At 38.0% G+C, this 26,503-nt stretch overlaps 1 protein-coding gene across 1 annotated transcript in view; it reads left to right on the forward strand.

Moving 5' to 3' along the window:
- The first annotated feature begins 3,526 nt into the window (after positions 1–3,526).
- The window catches only part of phactr2 (phosphatase and actin regulator 2), a 45,961-nt gene continuing 22,984 nt past the window's right edge, over positions 3,527–26,503 (forward strand). The window contains exons 1-4 of the mRNA XM_062059263.1: positions 3,527–3,842; positions 21,330–21,497; positions 21,560–21,634; positions 23,857–23,997. Coding sequence (XP_061915247.1) covers positions 3,797–3,842; positions 21,330–21,497; positions 21,560–21,634; positions 23,857–23,997 — 430 coding nt within the window. The 5' untranslated portion in view covers positions 3,527–3,796. The remainder of the gene's footprint in view (positions 3,843–21,329; positions 21,498–21,559; positions 21,635–23,856; positions 23,998–26,503) is intronic.

A 26,503-nucleotide genomic window follows, 5' to 3' on the forward strand; every position in this document is an offset into this window, starting at 1 on the left:
TTAATGAATACTTAGGTCTACTACACTACTGTATTTAATGTTGTCATGATGGTGGTACTTAATGAATACTTAGGTCTACTACACTACTCTATTTAATGTTGTCATTATGGTGGTACTTAATGAATACTTAGGTCTACTACACTACTGTATTTAATGATGTCATTATGGTGGTACTTAATGAATACTTAGGTCTACTACACTACTGTATTTAATGTTGTCATTATGGTGGTACTTAATGAATACTTAGGTCTACTACTACTACTGTATTTAATGATGTCATTATGGTGGTACTTAATGAATACTTAGGTCTACTACACTACTCTATTTAATGTTGTCATTATGGTGGTACTTAATGAATACTTAGGTCTACTACACTACTGTATTTAATGATGTCATTATGGTGGTACTTAATGAATACTTAGGTCTACTACACTACTCTATTTAATGTTGTCATTATGGTGGTACTTAATGAATACTTAGGTCTACTACACTACTGTATTTAATGTTGTCATGATGGTGGTACTTAATGAATACTTAGGTCTACTACACTACTGTATTTAATGATGTCATTATGGTGGTACTTAATGAATACTTAGGTCTACTACACTACTGTATTTAATGTTGTCATGATAGTGGTACTTAATGAATACTTAGGTCTACTACACTACTGTATTTAATGTTGTCATTATGGTGGTACTTAATGAATACGTAGGTCTACTACACTACTGTATTTAATGATGTCATCATGGTGGTACTTAATGAATACTTAGGTCTACTACACTACTGTATTTAATGTTGTCATTATGGTGGTACTTAATGAATACTTAGGTCTACTACACTCCTGTATTTAATGTTGTCATTATGGTGGTACTTAATGAATACTTAGGTCTACTACACTACTGTATTTAATGTTGTCATTATGGTGGTACTTAATGAATACTTAGGTCTACCACACTACTGTATTTAATGTTGTCATTATGGTGGTACTTAATGAATACTTAGGTCTACTACTACTACTGTATTTAATGATGTCATTAAGGTGGTACTTAATGAATACTTAGGTCTACTACACTACTGTATTTAATGATGTCATTATGGTGGTACTTAATGAATACTTAGGTCTACTACACTACTGTATTTAATGTTGTCATTATGGTGGTACTTAATGAATACTTAGGTCTACTACACTACTGTATTTAATGTTGTCATTATGGTGGTACTTAATGAATACTTAGGTCTACTACACTGCTGTATTTTAATGTTGTCATTATGGTGGTACTTAATGAATACTTAGGTCTACTACTACTACTGTATTTAATGATGTCATTATGGTGGTACTTAATGAATACTTAGGTCTACTACACTACTGTATTTAATGTTGTCATTATGGTGGTACTTAATGAATACTTAGGTCTACTACACTACTGTATTTAATGTTGTCATTATGGTGGTACTTAATGAATACTTAGGTCTACTACACTGCTGTATTTTAATGTTGTCATTATGGTGGTACTTAATGAATACTTAGGTCTACTACTACTACTGTATTTAATGATGTCATTATGGTGGTACTTAATGAATACTTAGGTCTACTACACTACTGTATTTAATGTTGTCATTATGGTGGTACTTAATGAATACTTAGGTCTACTACACTACTGTATTTAATGTTGTCATTATGGTGGTACTTAATGAATACTTAGGTCTACTACTACTACTGTATTTAATGATGTCATTATGGTGGTACTTAATGAATACTTAGGTCTACTACACTACTGTATTTAATGTTGTCATTATGGTGGTACTTAATGAATACTTAGGTCTACTACACTACTGTATTTTAATGTTGTCATTATGGTGGTACTTAATGAATACTTAGGTCTACTACACTACTGTATTTAATGTTGTCATGATGGTGGTACTTAATGAATACTTAGGTCTACTACACTACTGTATTTAATGTTGTCATTATGGTGGTACTTAATGAATACGTAGGTCTACTACACTACTGTATTTAATGATGTCATTATGGTGGTACTTAATGAATACTTAGGTCTACTACACTACTCTATTTAATGTTGTCATTATGGTGGTACTTAATGAATACTTAGGTCTACTACACTACTGTATTTAATGATGTCTTTATGGTGGTACTTAATGAATACTTAGGTCTACTACACTACTGTATTTAATGTTGTCATTATGGTGGTACTTAATGAATACTTAGGTCTACTACGCTACTGTATTTAATGTTGTCATTATGGTGGTACTTAATGAATACTTAGGTCTACTACGCTACTGTATTTAATGTTGTCATTATGGTGGTACTTAATGAATACTTAGGTCTACTACACTACTGTATTTAATGTTGTCATTATGGTGGTACTTAATGAATACTTAGGTCTACTACACTACTGTATTTAATGTTGTCATTATGGTGGTACTTAATGAATACTTAGGTCTACTACACTACTGTATTTAATGTTGTCATGATGGTGGTACTTAATTAATACGTAGGTCTACTACACTACTGTATTTAATGTTGTCATGATGGTGGTACTTAATGAATACTTAGGTCTACTACACTACTGTATTTAATGTTGTCATTATGGTGGTACTTAATGAATACTTAGGTCTACTACGCTACTGTATTTAATGTTGTCATTATGGTGGTACTTAATGAATACTTAGGTCTACTACACTACTGTATTTAATGTTGTCATTATGGTGGTACTTAATGAATACTTGGGTCTACTACGCTACTGTATTTAATGTTGTCATTATGGTGGTACTTAATTAATACTTAGGTCTACTACACTACTGTATTTAATGATGTCATTATGGTGGTACTTAATGAATACTTAGGTCTACTACACTACTGTGTTTAATGTTGTCATTATGGTGGTACTTAATAAATACTTAGGTCTACTACACTACTGTATTTAATGTTGTCATTATGGTGGTACTTAATGAATACGTAGGTCTACTATGTTACTGTATTTTAGTGTGTGATATCATGGTGATACTTAATGAATATGTGTGTGATATCATGGTGTACTTATAGAGCCAAGTATTTTGATGGTGTTTGGTAAAACAAAAGTTTGAGAACCAGTGCTGTAATGATTTGGTGATTTAGAAAATGCAGGACAAAGAATTTAAGCCAAAAACATGTTAGCATTGATCTAACATAAGAGTAATTTAAAATCAAATTGAAAACATGTGACTAAGATTTTAGGCGAAATAAATGTCAGAGTTTGTCAAGAATATATAAATGTAACAAAATCAATCCAACCCCGATACTACTGTAACGTGCTTTTTATGGACTTGCTTCTTTGTGATGTTAAGTTTCTGTTATAAGCTATTATACAGTATATGCCTTGAGCTCTTATTTTGAAGGCGCTAAGAGCGGAAGTGGTGACACGTTGTGGTGGAGCGGAGTTTTGAAAACAAAGGAAATAAAGTGGTCCTGGTGTAAAAGTGGAGCCTCCGTGTTTGTTATTTTGTACTTTTATACAGTATAGGCGACATATATCAACCCTCGGTTACACTACCTTTGGTATCTACGCGGTCGATGTTAGTATCGGCCTGGCCAGCCCCAGCATCCCAGCAGTAGCAGGAAGAGGAAGAGGAAGAGGAAGAGGAGGGCGGGTTATTCTCTCACAGGCGGCCGAAGAAAGTTCCAGCCGAGGCGGACATGACCTCCCAGGCCGCTCGCTGCCAGGATCTATGCGGCGATAAGGAGCGCTGATCGCGGCGCGGGGGTCGAGCCTGAGGTCCCTGACCCGGCCAGCCGAAGATGGGCCAGACCTCTTCCGTGTCTTCCGTGTCTGACCCAGCCGGCGGTGAGTGCTTGTTTCCGGCTTCAACTGCTTGCTTCGCCCGCAGGAAGTGTCGACTTCTCCCGAGTTTACTTCCACTTAGTGTCGACTTCTCCCGAGTTTACTTCCACTTAGTGTCGACTTCTCCCGAGTTTACTTCCACTTAGTGTCGACTTCTCCCGAGTTTACTTCCACTTAGTGTCGACTTCTCCCGAGTTTACTTCCACTTAGTGTCGACTTCTCCCGAGTTTACTTCAACTTAGTGTCGACTTCTCCCGAGTTTACTTCCACTTAGTGTCGACTTCTCCCGAGTTTACTTCAACTTAGTGTCGACTTCTCCCGAGTTTAGTTCCACTTAGTGTCGACTTCTCCTGAGTTTACTTCAACTTAGTGTCGACTTCTCCCGAGTTTACTTCCACTTAGTGTCGACTTCTCCCGAGTTTACTTCAACTTAGTGTCGACTTCTCCCGAATTTACTTCCACTTAGTGTCGACTTCTCCCGAGTTTACTTCCACTTAGTGTCGACTTCTCCCGAGTTTACTTCCACTTAGTGTCGACTTCTCCCGAGTTTACTTCCACTTAGTGTCGACTTCTCCCGAGTTTACTTCAACTTAGTGTCGACTTCTCCCGGGTTTACTTCCACTTAGTGTCGACTTCTCCCGAGTTTACTTCCACTTAGTGTCGACTTCTCCCGAGTTTACTTCCACTTAGTGTCGACTTCTCCCGAGTTTACTTCCACTTAGTGTCGACTTCTCCCGGGTTTACTTCAACTTAGTGTCGACTTCTCCCGAGTTTACTTCCACTTAGTGTTGACTTCTCCCGAGTTTACTTCAACTTAGTGTCGACTTCTCCCGGGTTTACTTCCACTTAGTGTCGACTTCTCCCGGGTTTACCTCAACTTAGTGTCGACTTCTCCCGAGTTTACTTCCACTTAGTGTCTACTTCTCCCGAGTTTACTTCCACTTAGTGTCGACTTCTCCCGAGTTTACTTCCACTTAGTGTCGACTTCTCCCGAGTTTACTTCAACTTAGTGTCGACTTCTCCCGGGTTTACTTCCACTTAGTGTCGACTTCTCCCGAGTTTACTTCCACTTAGTGTCGACTTCTCCCGAGTTTACTTCCACTTAGTGTCGACTTCTCCCGAGTTTACTTCCACTTAGTGTCGACTTCTCCCGAGTTTACTTCCACTTAGTGTCGACTTCTCCCGAGTTTACTTCAACTTAGTGTCGACTTCTCCCGAGTTTACTTCCACTTAGTGTCGACTTCTCCCGGGTTTACTTCCACTTAGTGTCGACTTCTCCCGAGTTTACTTCCACTTAGTGTCGACTTCTCCCGTGTTTACTTCCACTTAGTGTCGACTTCTCCCGAGTTTACTTCCACTTAGTGTCGACTTCTCCCGTGTTTACTTCCACTTAGTGTCGACTTCTCCCGAGTTTACTTCCACTTAGTGTCGACTTCTCCCGAGTTTACTTCCACTTAGTGTCGACTTCTCCCGAGTTTACTTCCACTTAGTGTCGACTTCTCCCGAGTTTACTTCAACTTAGTGTCGACTTCTCCCGAGTTTACTTCCACTTAGTGTCGACTTCTCCCGAGTTTACTTCCACTTAGTGTCGACTTCTCCCGAGTTTACTTCAACTTAGTGTCGACTTCTCCCGAGTTTACTTCCACTTAGTGTCGACTTCTCCCGAGTTTACTTCAACTTAGTGTCGACTTCTCCCGAGTTTACTTCCACTTAGTGTCGACTTCTCCCGAGTTTACTTCCACTTAGTGTCGACTTCTCCCGAGTTTACTTCCACTTAGTGTCGACTTCTCCCGTGTTTACTTCCACTTAGTGTCGACTTCTCCCGAGTTTACTTCCACTTAGTGTCGACTTCTCCCGTGTTTACTTCCACTTAGTGTCGACTTCTCCCGAGTTTACTTCCACTTAGTGTCGACTTCTCCCGAGTTTACTTCCACTTAGTGTCGACTTCTCCCGAGTTTACTTCCACTTAGTGTCGACTTCTCCCGAGTTTACTTCAACTTAGTGTCGACTTCTCCCGAGTTTACTTCCACTTAGTGTCGACTTCTCCCGAGTTTACTTCCACTTAGTGTCGACTTCTCCCGAGTTTACTTCAACTTTGCCTTTAGCAACTTGCATGCTAGCTGCCGCGTTGTTTACAGAAGTGGCGAACAATTGTGAGTGGCTTTAGCTTGAGGACATAGCACCACGTGATCTAGTCTAGTGTGATCTAGTCTACTGACACTGTGTGACATGTGATCAAGTCTAGTGTGATCTAGTGTAGTGTGATCTAGTCTAGTGACACTGTGTGACATGTAATCTAGTGTAGTGTGATCTAGTCTAGTGACACCCTGTGACACCGGATCTAGTCTAGTGTGATCTAGTCTAGTGACACTGTGTCACATGATCTAGTCTAGTGTGATCTGGTCTAGTGACACTGTGTGACATGTGATCTAGTCTAGTGGGATCTAGAGCCGCAGACTAGAACCTGTTAGACCTGACAGACTGACTTCATGTCTTCTATGTTTGCACATTCACACATGATGTAGTCAAGTCTGGTCACATGGTGTAGTCAAGTCTGGTCACATGGTGTAGTCAAGTCTGGTCACATGATGTAGTCAAGTCTGGTCACATGGTGTAGTCAAGTCTGGTCACATGGTGTAGTCAAGTTTGGTCACATGATGTAGTCAAGTCTGGTCACATGGTGTAGTCAAGTCTGGTCACATGATGTAGTCAAGTCTGGTCACATGGTGTAGTCAAGTCTGGTCACATGATGTAGTCAAGTCTGCAGGCCAGCTACTTTCCAATGTAGCAAGTATTTGTGATGATTCATATACCGTATTTCCTTGAATTGCCGCCGGGAATATAGTATTCGCCTGCCTAGAATTACAGCCGGGTCAAACTCGTTTCGCAAAATAATTAGCGCATGCTTGGCACTTCCGCCAGGTCAAATATGAGTCATTAAATGACTTCCGCCTCCTGGTGGTAGAGGGCGCTAGTGATCCTTCTTGCGACTGCTGGTACTGCAGAAGACCGGTGCTGCAGAAGAAGACAACACGCAGCAAGAGTGAGCAGCCATTGTTTGCTTGCACTTTTACCATGGAGGATTACATATCTAAAATAAAACAGTTTTCTAAACTGGACTTTCAATCGAAGCAGGAGGTAATACTTAAAAGGAAGATCTCCATCGAGACAGAGAGACTTTTAAAACTGAAGAAAGATAAGGAAGACTTCTATAGGAGCTGCGCATGGACTCATTTATAGCTAAAGGTAAGACCATAGTAACATTTTTTTAATTAAATGTGATTTTCATGATAAGGTAAGCGCCGGAGTGAGAAGAGGTTTTAAAATTGATTGATTGATTGAGACTTTTATTAGTAGGTTACACAGTACAGTACATATTCCGTACAATTGACCACTAAATGGTAACACCCGAATAAGTTGTTCAACTTGTTTAAGTCGGGGTCCACTAAAATAATTAGCGCATGCTTGCCAATCCCGCATGCTTTTGGTAAACGCCGAAGCGAGAAGAGGTTTTAAATTAATTAGCGCCCCGGCGGCTATTCAAGGAAATACGGTACATCATTTATATTGATGGAAGAGAGGTAAATATGTTTAATGCTAATACAAGCATGTTTAACACAGCATGAAGCAGTGCTTTTATTGTGAAGACAGGAACTGTGCAGTCGGTCTTTAGAGTTTTGATGGCAGGTACGGCGCGAGAGTCTGTTGGAATAAAAAGTCCACCATGGACTGACACACCTTCCTCCACCATGGACTGACACACCTTCCTCCACCCTGGACTGACACACCCTCCTCCACCACGGACTGACACACCCTCCACCGCAGACTGACACACCCTCCGACCATTTGCATTCCGCTCCACACCAGACTCGAACACACGTCCACACGAGAGGCGTGCGTGCTGACTACCGAGCTATGGACCCTAAAGCCCTGTGTTGATGTGTTGTGGTCACCTTGGATAGATTTGCCACTTCCTGTTGGTCCTCACTCATAGGCTCCTTTTGTACTGCACACCAAGTCTGATTGTTTTGTCCTCAAGTGACACAGATCATATTATTTTCTGCCTGTAAAAACTCTGGAGATTGTCCGAATCCTCTTGGAATCTGATCTTTTCAAATGGGACTAAAGTCTAACCGGCAATGCAAGTCATTTTTTGCAGTCCTCTTCTTCACAGCAGCTACGCCACAAATCCACTAACACGCTCATCTTGTCTCGTGTAGCAGCGACTTCCTTCTTTATTTACAGAATCCATCCTTTCTTTTCACTTTATCGAACTGCGCATGCGAGTGACGTCCAGTTTATACTGGAGTTTGATAAAGACCGAATTTTACTTGTAAAATAAATGTATATAAAATGTGGACTCGTCAGACCACAGAACACTTTTCCACTTTGCATCAGTCCATCTTAGATGAGCTCGGGCCCAGTGAAGCGTTTCTGGGTGTTGTTGATAAATGGCTTTGACTTTGCATAGTAGAATTTTAACTTGCACTTACAGATGTAGCGACCAACTGTAGTTACTGACAGTGGTTTTCTGAAGTGTTCCTGAGCCCATGTGGTGATATCCTTTACACGCTGATGTGGCTTTTTGATGCAGTACCGCCTGAAGGGGATCCAAGGTCCGTAATATCATGGTTTTACGTGCAGTGATTTCTCCGGATTCTCTGAACCTTTTGATGATATTACGGAGCGTAGATGGTGAAATCCCTAAATTCCTTGTTGAGAAATGTTCTTAAACAATTTGCTCAGGCATTTGTTGACAAAAGTGGTGACCCTCGCCCCGTCCTTGTTTGTGAATGACTGAGCATTTCATGGAAGCTGCTTGTCTCCATCTCCAGGTATACATCCAATGTCACAGATGAACAACTTCTAGATTTATGGCTATTATTCAGATGAGAGTGATGATATATAATCCAGAATAACTTTTGACGATCCAAGGCACGATGCAGCAGCAACATCATTCTGTTATCAATGCGCTGCTAAAAATAGTTTGTCTGCGTTAAAGTTTATAATAACAATATAACTTGCTTAATATTCAGGTCACGGTATGTAAATAGAGTATTGTTTGCTGGCGTTGGATGCTTATTTAGAGGCTTTGTGGAAAGCCCCCATTGACTCAATGGTTAGCAGACTTTTTATGTATTTATTTACGATTTAGAATGCATAAAAGAAGAAAAACATACGTGCAATGAACAGCACATCTCTTTCTAATTTTGCACATTTCCTGTATGACTGATCTGCTGATATGGTCAGAGTGCAGGCGCGTTCCCATCCTGACGTCCTCTGACCTCCAATCTACGAAATAGCGAAATATTCGAAATGGCCGTCGTTTGTGATGTTTGGTTACATATACTTTGTGGATTGTAAATACAATTTGATATGGTTTAATGCAGTGTTGTTCAACCTTTTTTGAGCCGAAGCACATTTTTTTAAATTTAGAAAATGTTAACAAATGACACTCAGTAGCGTATATTGACCAAATATGACGCAATTGTTCAATATGAATTGAAACCATAACCACTAATGCACCACTAGTTCTCAAAGTAGGCCTACACAGCCATAGACATGTTATAAGTAGACGCAGCATTGGCTGCTGTGACGCGAGAAATTGGGCCGCCATATTGAAGTGGTGATGAGGAGCCGGTGAGCAGCCTAAACTGACAGTTGACAGGTAGAAAACAAAGATGCTAAACTGACAGTTGACAGGTAGAAAACAAAGATGCTAAACGGACAGTTGGCAGGTAGAAAACAAAGATGCTAAACTGACAGTTGACAGGTAGAAAACAAAGATGCTAAACTGACAGTTGGCAGGTAGAAAACAAAGATGCTAAACTGACAGTTGACAGGTAGAAAACAAAGATGCTAAACGGACAGTTGACAGGTAGAAAACAAAGATGCTAAACTGACAGTTGACAGGTAGAAAACAAAGATGCTAAACGGACAGTTGGCAGGTAGAAAACAAAGATGCTAAACTGACAGTTGACAGGTAGAAAACAAAGATGCTAAACTGACAGTTGACAGGTAGAAAACAAAGATGCTAAACTGACAGTTGACAGGTAGAAAACAAAGATGCTAAACTGACAGTTGACAGGTAGAAAACAAAGATGCTAAACTGACAGTTGACAGGTAGAAAACAAAGATGCTAAACTGACAGTTGACAGGTAGAAAACAAATATGCTAAACTGACAGTTGACAGGTAGAAAACAAAGATGCTAAACGGACAGTTGACAGGTAGAAAACAAAGATGCTAAACTGACAGTTGACAGGTAGAAAACAAAGATGCTAAACGGACAGTTGACAGGTAGAAAACAAAGATGCTAAACTGACAGTTGACAGGTAGAAAAGAAAAATGCTAAACTGACAGTTGACAGGTAGAAAACAAAGATGCTAAACTGACAGTTGACAGGTAGAAAACAAAGATGCTAAACTGACAGTTGACAGGTAGAAAAGAAAAATGCTAAACTGACAGTTGACAGGTAGAAAACAAAGATGCTAAACTGACAGTTGACAGGTAGAAAACAAAGATGCTAAACTGACAGTTGACAGGTAGAAAACAAAGATGGTGTTCAGCGTTTTCCTGCTCAAATGAGCGGACTGTTGAAAATAGGAATCGGGGGATTACTTTTCACAAGTAAGATTTAACATTAACGTACTATTGGTTGTAATTTTCTGAAAAGAACATTAGCACAGAGTTGAGAAGGAGCAAAGATCTTCAATAGTACTGAAATCCTAGCCGCTAGCAAACAAGAGTATGACCATAATAGAATTGCTTGTCAATTAAATTAATTACATTTAAAAATGTCATACTTGAATAACATAAAGTTGAAATAAATGATGAAGATAAAGATTGTAAAAGCCAACAGGGCTAAAAGTTAGGACCTCAGTCCAGATTGTGTAGGGGGGCAATATATGTTAGCTAACTAGACAATCAGATGGACATGGCTATACAGTATTATACAAGTCTAAATTTAATCTAGCTTTCCAACCCAATTTTTATGTATGATATACGCATGTACACGACTGTTCAAAAGTTTGGGGTCACCCAAACAATTTTGTGGAATAGCCTTCATTTCTAAGAACAAGAATAGACTGTCGAGTTCCAGATGAAAGTTCTCTTTTTCTGGCCATTTTGAGTGTTCAATTGACCCCACAGATGTGATGCTCCAGAAACTCAATCTGCTCAAAGGAAGGTCCGTTTTGTAGCTTCTGTAACGAGCTAAACTGTTTTCAGATGTGTGAACATGATTGCGCAAGGGTTTTCTAATCATCAATTAGCCTTCTGAGCCAATGAGCAAACACATTGTACCATTAGAACACTGGAGTGATAGTTGCTGGAAATGGGCCTCTATACACCTATGTAGATATTGCACCAAAAACCAGACATTTGCAGCTAGAATAGTCATTTACCACATTAGCAATGTATAGAGTGTATTTCTTTAAAGTTAAGACTAGCTTAAATTTATCTTCATTGAAAAGTACAGTGCTTTTCCTTCAAAAATAAGGACATTTCAATGTAACCCCAAACTTTTGAACGGTAGTGTATATATAACCTAATCATATTCTTTCTTCAACTTAAAAATATCTGACTGTTATATTCCCAGTTTTGATCTGGGACGTCTGGTCACTCATAGCATATAAGAATATTCTATTACTGTTAAGCAAACTATGAATAATAAAACATGTGTCCTTTATCATAGTTATACGTATGACAAAAACATGTGTGAAAATCAGTGGTATTCAGTGAGGTAAGATGAATTAAATGCGTTCATTGCTCCTGCCAAATGAATTGAGTGGAGCGGATCACCACTCCAAGATGGCGGCCCCGCGTCTCATCAGCGCCAGTAGGCAGTGGCGCTCCATGCTGCGTACCCTTAGAAGATGTCTATGTACACACCTGCTGATATGGAGGGGTATTACATGCTCACTCTGCCCACCAGCAGACAGCACAGACACCCAACAATGGCACCTTTCTAAATATTTTTTGGGCCAATTTGGTGAAATTGCATATTTTCAGTGTTATCAGCAGTGGTTGAAAACACTGGTTTTATGGGTACAATGAAACACAATTTAGCATATCAAGTCAACTTGTTTTACCACTCTCCTGCTACATTAGTTCCACATTCTGATATACTAAGTTTTTAAAGAGAATAAGTAATCATTGCAGCTGTGTTGATGTTGTTCTCTTACTGTACCTGAAATGAACTGAACGTTAAAACCGTAGTACGTTCCTAATTGTGATTATGCTCCAACTTTGTTCACTTGCAGTGTTTGTCGTGGAGTTAGTTTTTGACAAATGGTCTTCACCGTCAAATGTATACTCTACACCAGGGGTCACCAACGCGGTGCCCGCGGGCACCAGGTAGCCCGTAAGGACCAGATGAGTAGCCCGCTGGCCTGTTCTAAAAATAGCTCAAATAGCAGCACTTACCAGTGAGCTGCCTCTATTTTTTAAATTGTATTTATTTACTAGCAAGCTGGTCTCGCTTTGCCTGACATTTTTAATTCTAAGAGAGACAAAACTCAAATAGAATTTGAAAATCCAAGAAAATATTTTAAAGACTTGGTCTTCACTTGTTTAAATACATTCATACATTTTTTTACTTTGCTTCTTATAACTTTTAGAAAGACAATTTTAGAGAAAAAATACAACCTTAAAAATGATTTTAGGATTTTTAAACACATATACCTTTTTACCTTTTGAATTCCTTCCTCTTCTTTCCTGACAATTTAAATCAATGTTCAAGTAAAAAAAAAATTATTGTAAAGAATAATAAATCAATTTTAATTTAATTCTTCATTTTAGCTTCTGTTTTTTCGACGAAGAATATTTGTGAAATATTTCTTCAAACTTATTATGATTAGAATTAAAAAAAAAAAATCTGGCAAATCTAGAAAATCTGTAGAATCAAATTTAAATCTTATTTCAAAGTCTTTTGAATTTCTTTTAAAATTTTTGTTCTGGAAAATCTAGAAGAAATAATGATTTTTCTTTGTTAGAAATATAGCTTGGTCCAATTTGTTATATATTCTAACAAAGTGTAGATTGGATTTTAACCTATTTAAAACATGTTATCAAAATTCTAAAATTAATCTTAATCAGGAAAAATGACTAATGATGTTCCATAAATTCTTTTTTTAATTTTTTCAAAAAGATTCAAATTAGCTAGTTTTTGTCTTCTTTTTTTCGGTTGAATTTTGAATTTTAAAGAGTCGAAATTGAAGATAAACTATGTTTCAAAATTTAATTGTCATTTTTTTCATGTTTTCTCCTCTTTTAAACCGTTCAATTAAGTGTAAATATCATTAATTATTAATAATAACATAGAGTTGAAGGTAAATTGAGCAAATTGGCTATTTCCGGCAATTTATTTAAGTGTGTATCAAACTGGTAGCCCTTCGCATTAATCACTACCCAAGAAGTAGCTCTTGCTTTCAAAAAGGTTGGTGACCCCTGCTCTACATTATGTTATGTTACTCTCAGAGCAGCCCTGCGATGAGGTGGCGACTTGTCCAAGGTATACACCGCCTTCCGCCCGATTGTAGCTGAGATAGGCTCCAGCCCCCCCCCCCCCCCCCCCCCCCCCGCGACCCCGAGGGGAATAAGCGGTAAAAAATGGATGGATGGATGGACTCTCAGAGCATTAATATTGTTGTAATGGCAGAAATGTAATCAATGAATAATCCCAGTGTGACTACTGAGTGTTTCCTCTCATTACCATCTTGACATGCTTTTGGCGAGTCTTTTATTTCATCATTCCACTTCCTCAGATAGTGTCAGTGTGCAGATTGTGTTGCACATGCATATTTTCCATTCAGAACTGCACACACGTGAAGTCTTAATTGCATAAAGAACCTCTCGAGTCTTTGTGTAAATCAATTTTAGATGCTTTACAATTTGTCTGCAGGTCTGTGATGCCAACACGTCTTCATTTGGGTAATTTAGGGGCTAGATTTATGTAAATAAACTCCATGGGTAACATTTATGTTGCATCCTTCTTAAATGTATTAGAGGAAGGGGAAGTGGTTGTATGCGTGACCTTTAGTAAACAATTGCATGCTGCAACATAATCCACACCTCGAGGTCCTCACAGAATCCAGGTTTAAGGGCTCTGACCTACTTTGTAAGTGTTAGAACTGCAGCTCATTTCCAGCCTACATTGCAATCACTTCCTCCTCCTTTGACCTGCTTTGGTTTGCGTGTCCAAGGTTTGAGTTTCCCCACTCAGTCGTTGTCACCCTGAATCCTTCTTCCTCTGTTTGCTGCAGAGGAAGGAAGCCTCTCCCTTTCCTCTCCCCTTCTTCCTGCCTCACAACACATAAACAGCAATGAATACTACCACAGGAAATAATATTTCTCCTCCTTGAAATGAAGACATTTTTATCATAAAAAGTTATTGCACACATATTGACTTCTTTTTTAATTTTGCAGTCTTTTTATTACAAAATGTAGACTTCATTTTCTTAATTCAGACTATTTTGTGACGAAATTACAACTTTGTATTTTGACTTATTTTCATGCGTACACTAATCACAAAATGATGCAACTTTGTTATTCCTATAGCCAGACCTGTGTGTTAGTGTGCTACACAACTGTTGCCAGACCTGTGTGTTAGTGTGCTACACAACTGTTGCCAGACCTGTGTGTTAGTGTGCTACACAACTGTTGCCTTGCTCAGAGGTTGTTACATAACGTTGCTGTCACGTGTCTGCTCAGCTGATTGAAACTCTTTTTAAACACTGTCTTCCTGTTTGTAGTAGCAGGCTGACCTCTCCAGGACTGTGTCCCAGTCCCAGGTAGGGTTGTACGCTATACCGGTACTGGTATAGTACAGTATCTCGGTACTAATGAATCAAAAACAGTACTATACTCCGTTTGAAAAGTACCACTTCCCAGGCATGACGGCACACCGTCGCGTGGTGACATTGCTGGTTTTTACAAGCAGAGGAGCATGTACGGCAGCGCACACACACAGAGTACTTACAAGCAGACACAGTGTGTAGACAGAAAAGGGAGAATGGACGCATTTTGGTGTAAAAAGTAAAGATAAAGGTGAAGTTATAACACTGAAACACCCTCAGGAAGAGGTGCTTTAAGACATGGCTAGCTAGCTAGCGGCTAACGTCCATCCACAGTGTTTTAGCTACTTCTAAATAGCTAATCCTGGCCTCCATGGCGACAAAGTAAGTTTCTCACACGTACCCATTATCACTGGAGGAGGAGGAATAGCTAAACATGCTTCACTACACACCGTAGGAGGATACAATAGCTCACCACCGTCACAATGTAAACAAATGCCATGGGTGGATCTACACCTGACATCCACTGCAATGATACCAAGTACAAGAGCGATACTACTCTAGTCGATACTACGATGATTACTTTGATGTTTTTCAGTGTCAGAAAATCTTTTTTCCTTTTTTTGAAAATGTATATTATGTTTAGGACTGCAACAACTAATCGATTAAATCGATTAAAATCGATTATAAAAAATAGTTGCCGATTAATTTAGTCATCGATTCGTTGGATCTATGCTATGCGCATGCGCAGAAGCTTTTTTTTAATTTTTAAAATTTATTTTATTATTATTATTTTTTTAAATAAACCTTTATTTATAAACTGCAACATGTACAAACAGCTGAGAAACAATAATCAAAATAAGTATGGTGCCAGTATGCTGTTTTTTTTCAATAAAATACTGGAAAGGATAGAAATGTAGTTTGTCTCTTTTATCCGATTATTAATCGACGAATCGAAGTAATAATCGACAGATTAATCGATTATCAAATTAATCGTTAGTCGCAGCCCTAATTATGTTTATAAAGTCAGTAAATATGGACACATGAGGACTTTGAATATGACCAATGTATGATCCTGTAACTACAGTACTTGGTATCAGATCCATACCTAAATGTGTGGTATCATCCAAAACTAATGTCAAGTATTAGGGCTGTCAATCTTTGGGCGTCCCACGATTCGATTCAATATCGATTCTTGGGGTCACGATTCGATTCAAAATCGATTTTTTTTTTTTTAATTCAACAAGATTCTCGATTCAAAAACGATTTTTTTCCCGATTCAAAAGGATTCTCTATTCATTCAATACATAGGATTTCAGCAGGATCTACCCCAGTCTGCTGACATGCAAGCAGAGTAGTAGATTTTTGTAAAAAGCTTTTATAATTGTAAAGGACAATGTTTTATCAACTGATTTTCCAGCATGATCTGGCACCCGCCCACAGTGCCAAAACCAGCAGTAACTGGTGTACTGACTAGGGATGATGTTTGATAAGAAATTATCGAGTTCGAGTCTATTATCGAATCCTCTTATCGAACCGATTCCTTATCGATTCTCTTATCGAGTCCAGATAGGTTGTTGTATATGGAAAAAAACACACAATATTTGGTTTAACAAAAGCTCACTTTTATTATATAAGAAAAAAATTAAATCTAATAAATAAATATTGACTGTTACCCCCCTTAAAAAAAAAAAAAAAAAAAAAAAATTGACTGTTGTTACCCAAAGTATATTAAGTGTGATTTTTCAGAGAAACAAATATATACAGTAACACAAAAACAAGCTGTCTCTGTGATCACTATATGTGTATAAATAATAATATAGTGTTAAATAAAATCAGTCCCTTGGGCACAAAACTGGAAATAATACAGCTCTCCAAAAAGTGCACTTCTGCTGCTATTTGACATAACTGTTTGTTATGATGCTTTGACATTTTTGCACTTTATTTCTTTATTGAAAGAAAATTCTAGGAAGAGAAAAGTTGTTTGCTAATGTGGTTACAATGCTAAAAAATGAAAAGTTAAAGCTAAAAAAAGAAATACACTTTATTGAGTTAACATTATTTCTTTATTGGGGGAAAGATGTGATGTTATGAGCTAGGCTAGGAATATAACAACTACACTACCCAGCATGCAACGGGAGTGACGAGCATGCGCGGTAGCCCCGAAAAGTGTTGTTGCATGTCGTCACGTAAGAATGAGGTTATGAGCACGCTGTGAAAGTAAATTTCAAGAACTCAGCCAACACGCCTCGTCTGCATTATTTATAATTAGACAGACAACACATCTACAGTGTGATTTTGTAACGTTTACAAGGAAAGAAAAACAAAAGTTAAAAAAGGGAGATCATGTCATATATGTTGTGTATATATATATATATGTATGTGCTGCGGTTGCTTTAAGAATGTTGCGACAGCTGCCGTAAAGGAGGTGCGTTGCTAGCCTGGTTGCTATGTTTCCGGTTGGTCGTAAAAGTGTTCGTCATGTGTTTGTACTCTGCTCAAATCTCTCAGTAAAGTTATTCATTGGATTATACATTTTGTTTTGAACTTTATTACACCTTGGAGCGCTTTTTCCGGTCCATTGTTTTTCTTGCTTTCGGTATCTGCGCCTAATGACTGAGCTACGTGACGTCATTTCTTGTGATGTCCCACGGAGCATTTCTGGTCGGGACGGGAGTCGTTCCGAGGGATTCGAATAAAGAACCAACTCTTTTTCTTTACTATAGTGGTCTCGATAACGGGTACCGGTTCTCAAAAATGGATTCGAGTCCGAGGACTCGGTTCTTTTCTTATCGAACAACCGGGAAAACCGGTTTCGAGTATCATCCCTAGTACTGACCATGGCATTACTGTCCTCCATTGGCCTGCCAACTCCCCTGACCTGAACCCCATAGAGAATTTGTGGGGTATCGTGAAGAAGAAGCTGAAAGACACCAGACCCAATAATGCAAATGAGCTAAAGGCCGCTAATGAAGCATCCATAACACCTCAGCAATGCCACAGGCTGATTGCCTCCATGACACGCCGCATTGATGCAGTAATCTGTGCAAAAGGATTCCCAACCAAGTACCGAGTGCATTCATTGACATTTTCAAATGTTTGATTTTGTTTTGCTGTTACAAATCTTTTTTTTTTTAACTTGGTCTGAGGAAATATTCTCATTTTTTGAGATACGATTTTTGAGTTTTGTTAAGCGGTATGCCATAATCAGCAATATTAAAATAATAAAAGGCTTGCAATATTTCAGTTGATGTGTAATGAATCCAGAATGTATGAGATTTTTGTTTTTTTAATTGCATTACACAAAATAAAGAACTTTATCACAATATTTTAATTTTCTGAGACAGTCCTGTATATATACTGTATATATATACCGTAATTTCCAGACTATAAGCTGCACCAGCTAAATTTAGGGGAAAATACAGATTGCTCCATATATAAGCCGCACCCGACTATAAGCCGCAGGGTTTTGATGTGTAATTAGCGTAGTATATAGGGGTTCCTGCTACCACGGAGGGGATTGTCGGGACAGAGATGACTGTTTGGGAACGCAAAGCGTCCCATTTATTAACAATAAATCTTTCAATCGTTCAATCAAACGTTCACATCTTTGACATGGCGAACAGCATTCGTGCAGAGTACAAATAATACAACGGTGCAAAGTAATACAAAGTGCTCGCCTGTACGTTATCAAAATAACCAGCCTACCGGTATATGAAAAGTCAGTCTTTAATCATTGTGTCATCGTCTTCCTCCTGCGTACTAAAACCACCGAAATCCTCTTCGTCGGTGTCGGAGAAGAACAGGCCGTATATAAGCCGCACCCTTGTATAAGCCGCAGGGACCAGAACGAGGGGAAAAAGTAGCGGCTTATAGTCCGGAAATTACGGTATATATATATATATATACATACATATATGTATGTATGTATGTGTGTATGTATATAGTATAAAATGTGATAAATTATATGTACATATATGACATGTTAATTGTAGTTATTCTCCAGTGTGGATCCCTCACAGGTGGCGTTTTACCTCAAATCCTCAGTGCACGCCATGTTTACTTTGTGCCTTATTGTCAATAGTGCTGAATGTGCGTGCGTGTGTGTGTGTATGTGTGTGTGTTTTCTTCTCTTCTTCTATTATTGTTGTTTGTTTTGTACAGCGCTCTGTGCTTGCCTGTGCATGAAAAGTGCTTTATAAATGAAGTGAGATTTCAATTAAAATGCACAAACAAAACACTCGCTGACATTCAATATCTGCTGTGCAAGGAGGAGCTTTCTCTTTCAAATCACATGTTTACTCAACTCGACACACACATCCACTTCCTGACTCACCCGTCTGAAGTCATCTGCTACAAAATGGAACGCCTCCTTGTGAAATCCAGCGTGAAATTGTGGTGTCAAGTCAGCATGTTGTGATGACAACAAGTAAGAAGTTGTTTTAATTAGACAGACGTTGTCAGTGTCATGTTGGAATGGTTGCAATTGTCCCTAACAAACCAGTGGTGTTGCACCTGAACACATCACGGAAACACATGACTGAAACACATGGCTGAAACAATCTCCTCTGACTTGCTTCTTGTTTCCCCCGATAATAAAAACAACTCTTCTTTTGATTTGGAACAGGAAGTGTGTGAAAGCACAACATTAAGACTACTTTTCATGTCTTCTTCTTAATTGTGCACTAATTGCAGTGCTGTGCAGTCTCTTCTACCTCACTTTAGTCTAAATGAAGCCATGTTTGTTCTTGGAATATTAGGACTTGAGTCTAGAAAGTTATCATTAGGAGAAGTAAAAGATGAGGTATTCATTTATGAGGGAAAAAAATGGTAATATTACATTGCTATCATTTAATATGATGTTACTTTCTGCTTTTATTCTAGCAAAATTACCACTTTATCCTTGTAATTAATCAACCAAATAAAATATTGTTTTTCATTTTTACAAGTGTATTAAAATCTATATAGTCAATATTTAGACTTTTTTTTCTTGTAAAATGAATACAGTGTCATTATGTTAAAGTTACACTATTGCAGGGGTCACCAACCTTTTTGAAACCAAGAGCTACTTCTTGGGTAGTGATTAATGCGAAGGGCTACCAGTTTCAAAACACTTAAATAAATTGCCAGAAATAGCCAATTTGCTCAATTTACCTTTAACTCTATGTTATTATTAATAATTAATGATATTTACACTTAATTGAACGGTTTAAAAGAGGAGAAAACACGAAAAAAATGACAATTAAATTTTGAAACATAGTTTATCTTCAATTTCGACTCTTTAAAATTCAAAATTCAACCGAAAAAAAGAAGAGAAAAACTAGCTAATTTGAATCATTTTGAAAAAATTTAAAAAATAATTTATGGAACATCATTAGTAATTTTTCCTGATTAAGATTAATTTTAGAATTTTGATGACATGTTTTAAATAGGTTAAAATACAATCTACACTTTGTTAGAATATATAACAAATTGGACCAAGCTATATTTCTAACAAAGACAAATCATTATTTCTTCTAGATTTTCCAGAACAAAAATTTTAAAAGAAATTCAAAAGACTTTGAAATAAGATTTAAATTTGATTCTACAGATTTTCTAGATTTGCCAGAATAATTTTTTTGAATTTTAATCATAATAAGTTTGAAGAAATATTTCACAAATATTCTTCGTCGAAAAAACAGAAGCTAAAATGAAGAATTAAATTAAAATATATTTATTATTCTTTACAATAAAAAAAATAAATTTACTTGAACATTGATTTAAATTGTCAGGAAAGAAGAGGAATGAATTTAAAAGGTAAAAAGGTATATGTGTTTAAAAATCCTAAAATCATTTTAAGGTTGTATTTTTTCTCTAAAATTGTCTTTCTGAAAGTTATAAGAAGCAAAGTAAAAAAATAAATGAATTTATTTAAACAAGTGAAGACCAAGTCTTTAAAATATTTTCTTGGATTTTCAAATTCTATTTGAGTTTTGTCTCTCTTAGAATTAAAAATGTCGGGCAAAGCGAGACCAGCTTGCTAGTAAATAAATACAATTTAAAAAATAGAGGCAGCTCACTGGTAAGTGCTGCTATTTGAGCTATTTTTAGAACAGGCCAGCGGGCTACTCATCTGGTCCTTACGGGCTACCTGGTGCCCGCGGGCACCGCGTTGGTGACCCCTGCACTATTGCTTGTAAAAGTGTGACTATTCTCCCAAAATGACAACATGTGTTTGTAGTATTTTGACTTAATTTTTTCCAAATTTTGCTTTAATTGTCATTTAACATTCAAGATTTTTTCACACTTTATTCTTTGTTTTCCATAATTTAAATTTGATTTTGTTTTATGTCAACTTTATTTCTTTAAATTTTACAAAAATATTGAATTGTTGTTCTTGTAAAAACTACAATATGCCCACAAAATTATAACTTTTTCTTGTGGTATTTAAAATGTTTTAATGTTTTGACTATTTTTTTTTAAGACTTGTTTTCCTGACTTTTACATGTGACATTTTGACTATTTTTTAAAGAAATATGGAGCCTTCTTGTAAAATTACAACTTCATTTTTGCTAAATTATGACTTTTTTTATTGTAGTTTTAAGCATTTTCTCCACATTACTTTGAGTTATTTGAACAAAAATCGAACTTAAGTCTCTAGAAACAATATTGTAGTCAAAGTGGCTAATACATTTTCATGTCCACATGTTCCTCCAGTTGATGGTTTGGAGAAATCGTCATCACTGGCCAGCTGCGACGTGGTGGTGGACGATACCCACAATGCACGGCAGCAGCGAGGCAAGCTGTCCACTCTAGGAAGACTGTTCAAACCCTGGAAGTGGAGGAAGAAGAAGTCCAGTGACAGGTTTCAGGATCTTTCCAAAGGTAACGTTGGCATCTTCCAGCAGACCATCAGACTTTGACTTCAAACATCTTCGTCTTCCTAGTACTGGAGAGAAAAATCTCAACAAGACAAACCAGAGAGGAGCTCATCAAAAAAGGAGTGCTCATCCCGGAACAAGGTTTGTAGTGCATGCTTCTAGAAGGAACCTGGGACATTTTCGAGACTAGAGATCAAGTACACGAGTTTCCATTGGTCTTGGTTGTAGTCAAACCTGATTCATTAGATGTTGCCTGTCATCAACATTCAGTCTAATCAGTGGCTTTGTTTCTTGGGAGAAATAAAGTGATGGTGATATGTACTAGTGCAGGCCCGTTGTAATACACTTTTCCACCACTTGTGGCAGTAATGACAATCTCAAACAGAAGTCTGGAGCAAAGTCATAGAAATGTGTCTCAAGTGCAAAAATTATGACTAAACTATTTTCATTTGCACTTTAATTGTATTGATAGTTCAGTTAAGAAACATATTCATTATTAATGTAGTTCTTTTATTTTAACATAATTGTATGTTAAAATAAAGTATTTGGTTAGTACTTCTTATGCTAATAAACCTAACCTAAGTCTAAGGTTTATGTGTTAAATATTGACAATCTTTGTGATTCATATCATTTGACAAAGTGGTAAACTCTGAGTAGGTTAGATATAATTATTGAATACGATTAAAAGAGTAAGATCACTAATTAAGAGTTAATGTTCGAGTGGGAAAGTTGAGGTTTGAGGTGGAGAAGGTTAAGAAGCCCTGTTCTAGTGAAGACTGACTAGTCTCTAGTTGCCAGTGATGTGCTGGAGCACTACCATAGGTGAATATTTCAAAGTTAATTATAAAAGTTCATTACAGTGAACCAAAGAAAGATCTCATTTGTGACCTCAAAAAAGGCAGAACCACGCTTTGTGCGATTCTGTATCTTGAAGACATCACACTTGACTAAATAGAGAAAGTCAAAGTCATACCAATATTTTGGTACCGGTACCAAAATGTATTTCCATACTTTTCGACCCCAAAAAATGTCATTATTGTCTTTATTGTAACAAAAAATCTTAGTGTACATGAAACATATGTTTATTATTGTAATTTAGTCCTTAAATAAAATAGTGAACATACTAGACAACTTGTCTTTTAGTAGTAAGTAAACAAACAAAGACTCCTAATTAGTCTGCTGACGTATGCAGTAACATATTGTGTCATTTATACACCTATTATTTTGTACACATTATGAGGGACAAACTGTAAAAATTGATTATTCATCTACTTGTTCACTTACTGTTAATATCTGCTTATTTTCTGTTTTAACATGTTCTATCTACACTTCTGTTCAAATGTAATAATCACTTATTCTTCTCTTCTTTGATACTTGACATTAGTTTTGGATGATACCACACATTTAGGTATGGATCCGATACCAAGTAGTTACAGGATCATACATTGGTCATATTCAAAGTCCTCATGTGTCCAGGGACGTATTTACTGACTTTATGAATATAATAGGAATTTTAAAAAAACTTGTGATGATAATAAATATCGATGTAATCATAGCAGTATCGACGAGATACACTCTTGTACTTGGTATCATTACAGTGGATGTCAGGTGTAGATCCACCCATGGCATTTGTTTACATTGTGACGGTGGTGAGCTATTGTATCCTCCTACGGTGTGTAGTGAAGCATGTTTAGCTATTCCTCGTCCTCCAGTGATAATGGTACTTGTAAAAAACATACTTTATTTGTCGCCATGGAGACCAGGATTAGTGGTTTAGAAGTAGCTAAAACACTGTGGATGTATGTTAGCCGCTAGCTAGCCAGCCATGTTTTAAAGCAGCTCTTCCTGAGGATGTTTCAGTGTTATAACTTCACCTTTATCTTTACTTTTTACACCAAAATGCGTCCATTCTCCCTTTTCTGTCTACACACTGTGTCTGCTTGTAAGTACTCTGTGTGTGCGCGCTGCCCAACATGCTCCTCTGCTTGTAAAACCAGCAATGTCACCACGTGATGATGACGCACTGTCATTCCCGTTAAAAAAAGTGGGGGGGGAGGGGAAACCGGTACTTTTTAGAGGGGGTCGGTATAGTACCGAATAATTCATATACCGGTACTATACTAGTACCGGTATACTGTACAACACTAGTCTGCACACAAGAATCGAGTTGTATTATTCAAAGAAGACACTATCAATGTACCCATGCTGTCTTGGGGGCCCCAGCAGGTAGGAACTCACCACAAAGTTGATGGTGGAATCTGACTCCTGAGTCTTTGAAGGCAGCCGCGATAAAAGCACTGCAAGGCTGGATTTGCTGCGAGGATGGTGAATTACATCTGATGGTGTCTTGTGAATTGTGACAGACGAGGGCGTCAGCAGAGGAACCCAGAATGGACACGCCACATCCAGCGTGTCGCCTGAGCAGGTCAAAGTTGAGATGGAATCCACGGTGACAGGCCCCGCCCGGCAGGCTGCTGCACCTGTGAGCAATGACGACAACACAGGTGACTGCTTTTCTTACTACGTCCTTGTATTTAAACCTCTCCTGCTGGATCCTCCATGTCCTCAGGTTTCTTTCACATAGCTGTATTTATTTGTTTCTTCTCCTCAAACACGACTGCGTTGCCTTTTACAAAGCCCACAAGCAGTGAAGTCGTCAGGTTGTGTAAATGCTCAATAAAAAGAGAATACGACAAATCCTTTTCAACTTATATTCAATTGAATAGACTGCAAAGACAAGATATTTCATGTTCACACTGAGAAACTTCTTCTTGTTTTTTTTGCAAATATTAGCTCATTTGGAATTTCAAAAAAGTTGGCACAAGTGGCAAAAAAGAGTGAGTAAGTTGAGGAATGCTCATCAAAGACTTATTTGGAGCATCCCACAGGTGAACAGGCTAATTGGGAACAGGTGGGTGCCATGATTGGGTATAAAAGCAGCTTCCATGAAATGCTCAGTCGTTCACAAACAAGGACGGGGCGAGGGTCACCACTTTGTCAACAAATGCCTGAGCAAACTGTTTAAGAACAACATTTCTCAACAAGGAATTTAGGGATTTCACCATCTACGCTCCGTAATATCATCAAAAGGTTCAGAGAATGTGGAAAAATCACTGCACGTAAGCCATGATATTACACACCTTGGATCCCTCAGGCGCTACTGCATCAAAAAGCCACATCAGTGTGTGAAGGATATCACCACATGGGCTCAGGAACACTTCAGAAAACCACTGTCAGTAACTACGGTTGGTCGCTACATCTGTAAGTGCAAGTTAAAACTCTACTATGCAACGTCAAAGCCATTTATCAACAACACCCAGAAACACTTCGCTGGGCCCGAGCTCATCTAAGATGGACTGATGCAAAGTGGAAAAGTGTTCTGTGGTCTGACGAGTCCACATTTCAAATTGTTTTTGGAAACTGTGGACCAAAGAGGAAAAGAAGCATGGGGACTGTTCTAGGGTGAAAGTGTCAAAGGCAGCATGTGTGATGGTATGGGGGTGTATTAGTGGCCAAGACATGTTCTAGGGTGAAAGTGTAAAAGGCAGCATGTGTGATGGTATGGGGGTGTATTAGTGGCCAAGACATGGGTAACTTACACATCTGTGAAGGCACCATTAATGCTGAAAGGTACATACAGCTTTTGGAGCAACATATGTTGTTATCATGGACGCCCCTGCTTATTTCAGCAAGACGATGCCAAGCCAGGTGTTACAACAGCGTGGCTTCATAGTAAAAGAGTGCGGGTACTAGACTGGCCTGCCTGTAGTCCAGACATTGAAAATGTGTGCAGGCTAAAATATGAGAAGGGAGACTGTTGAACAACTTAAGCTGTACATCAAGCAAGAATGGGAAAGAATTCCACTTCAAAAATGTGTCTCCTCAGTTCCCAAACCTTTACTGAGTGTTGTTAAAAGGAAAGGCCATGTAACACACTAGTAAAAATGCCTTTTTTGACATGTGTTGCTGCCATTAAATTCTAAGTTCATGATTATTTGCAAAAAAGAACAAAGTTTCTCAGTGTGAACATGAAATATCTTGTCTTTGCAGTCTATTCAATTGAATATAAGTTGAAAAGGATTTGTTGTGTTCTCTTTCTATTTAGCATTTACACAAGGTGACAACTTCACTGCTTGTGGCTTCTGTAGTTCCTCAGCATTAGCACTAATAGTAACACTGTCACTAATATTTGGATGATATTAAGTGCTGTTAGCTGCATTGTTAGCCACTTTGTACGTGCCTTCTACTCCAAGTTAGAATGCATAAAACAAAGACAAACGTGTGTGCTTGTCTAACATAGATTGTCAATGAAAGGCTAAATTAAAGTGCAGTTCCCCTTTAAGTTTCACCCCGTAAATTGGATTAACTTGAAATTTCTCACACGGCCCTACAAAACACTGAAAGTAACTCGAGGGTGTTGAGCCCAATCACCATGACAGTTGGCAACACACCTTGAGAAGAACATGTGTGTCAAGTTGAAGGAATCTTTGTGGCAAAATGTATTTGGACTTGGTTGTCCATCAATCATTGAAGGATGCTCTAATGAATATGACATTTTGACGTACATTTGTGCTGCCTTCCAAATCTCAGCTGTCAGATGTCATAACCTCCTGAGACTGTAGTGTCCAAGGCTGTTATTGTTATTGTTATTGTTATTGTCATAACCTCCTGAGCCTGTAGTGTCCAGGGTTGTTATTGTTATTGTTATTGTTATTGTTATTGTCATAACCTCCTGAGCCTGTAGTGTCCAGGGTTGTTATTGTTATTGTTATTGTTATTGTTATTGTTATTGTTATTGTTATTGTTATTGTCATAACCCTCCTGAGCCTGTAGTGTCCAGGGTTGTTATTGTTATTGTTATTGTTATTGTCATAACCTCCTGAGACTGTAGTGTCCAGGGTTGTTATTGTTATTGTTATTGTTATTGTTATTGTTATTGTCATAACCTCCTGAGCCTGTAGTGTCCAGGGTTGTTATTGTTATTGTTATTGTCATAACCTCCTGAGCCTG

Source organism: Entelurus aequoreus, linkage group LG09 (genome assembly GCF_033978785.1).
Source record: "Entelurus aequoreus isolate RoL-2023_Sb linkage group LG09, RoL_Eaeq_v1.1, whole genome shotgun sequence".
Classification (NCBI taxonomy): domain Eukaryota; kingdom Metazoa; phylum Chordata; class Actinopteri; order Syngnathiformes; family Syngnathidae; genus Entelurus; species Entelurus aequoreus.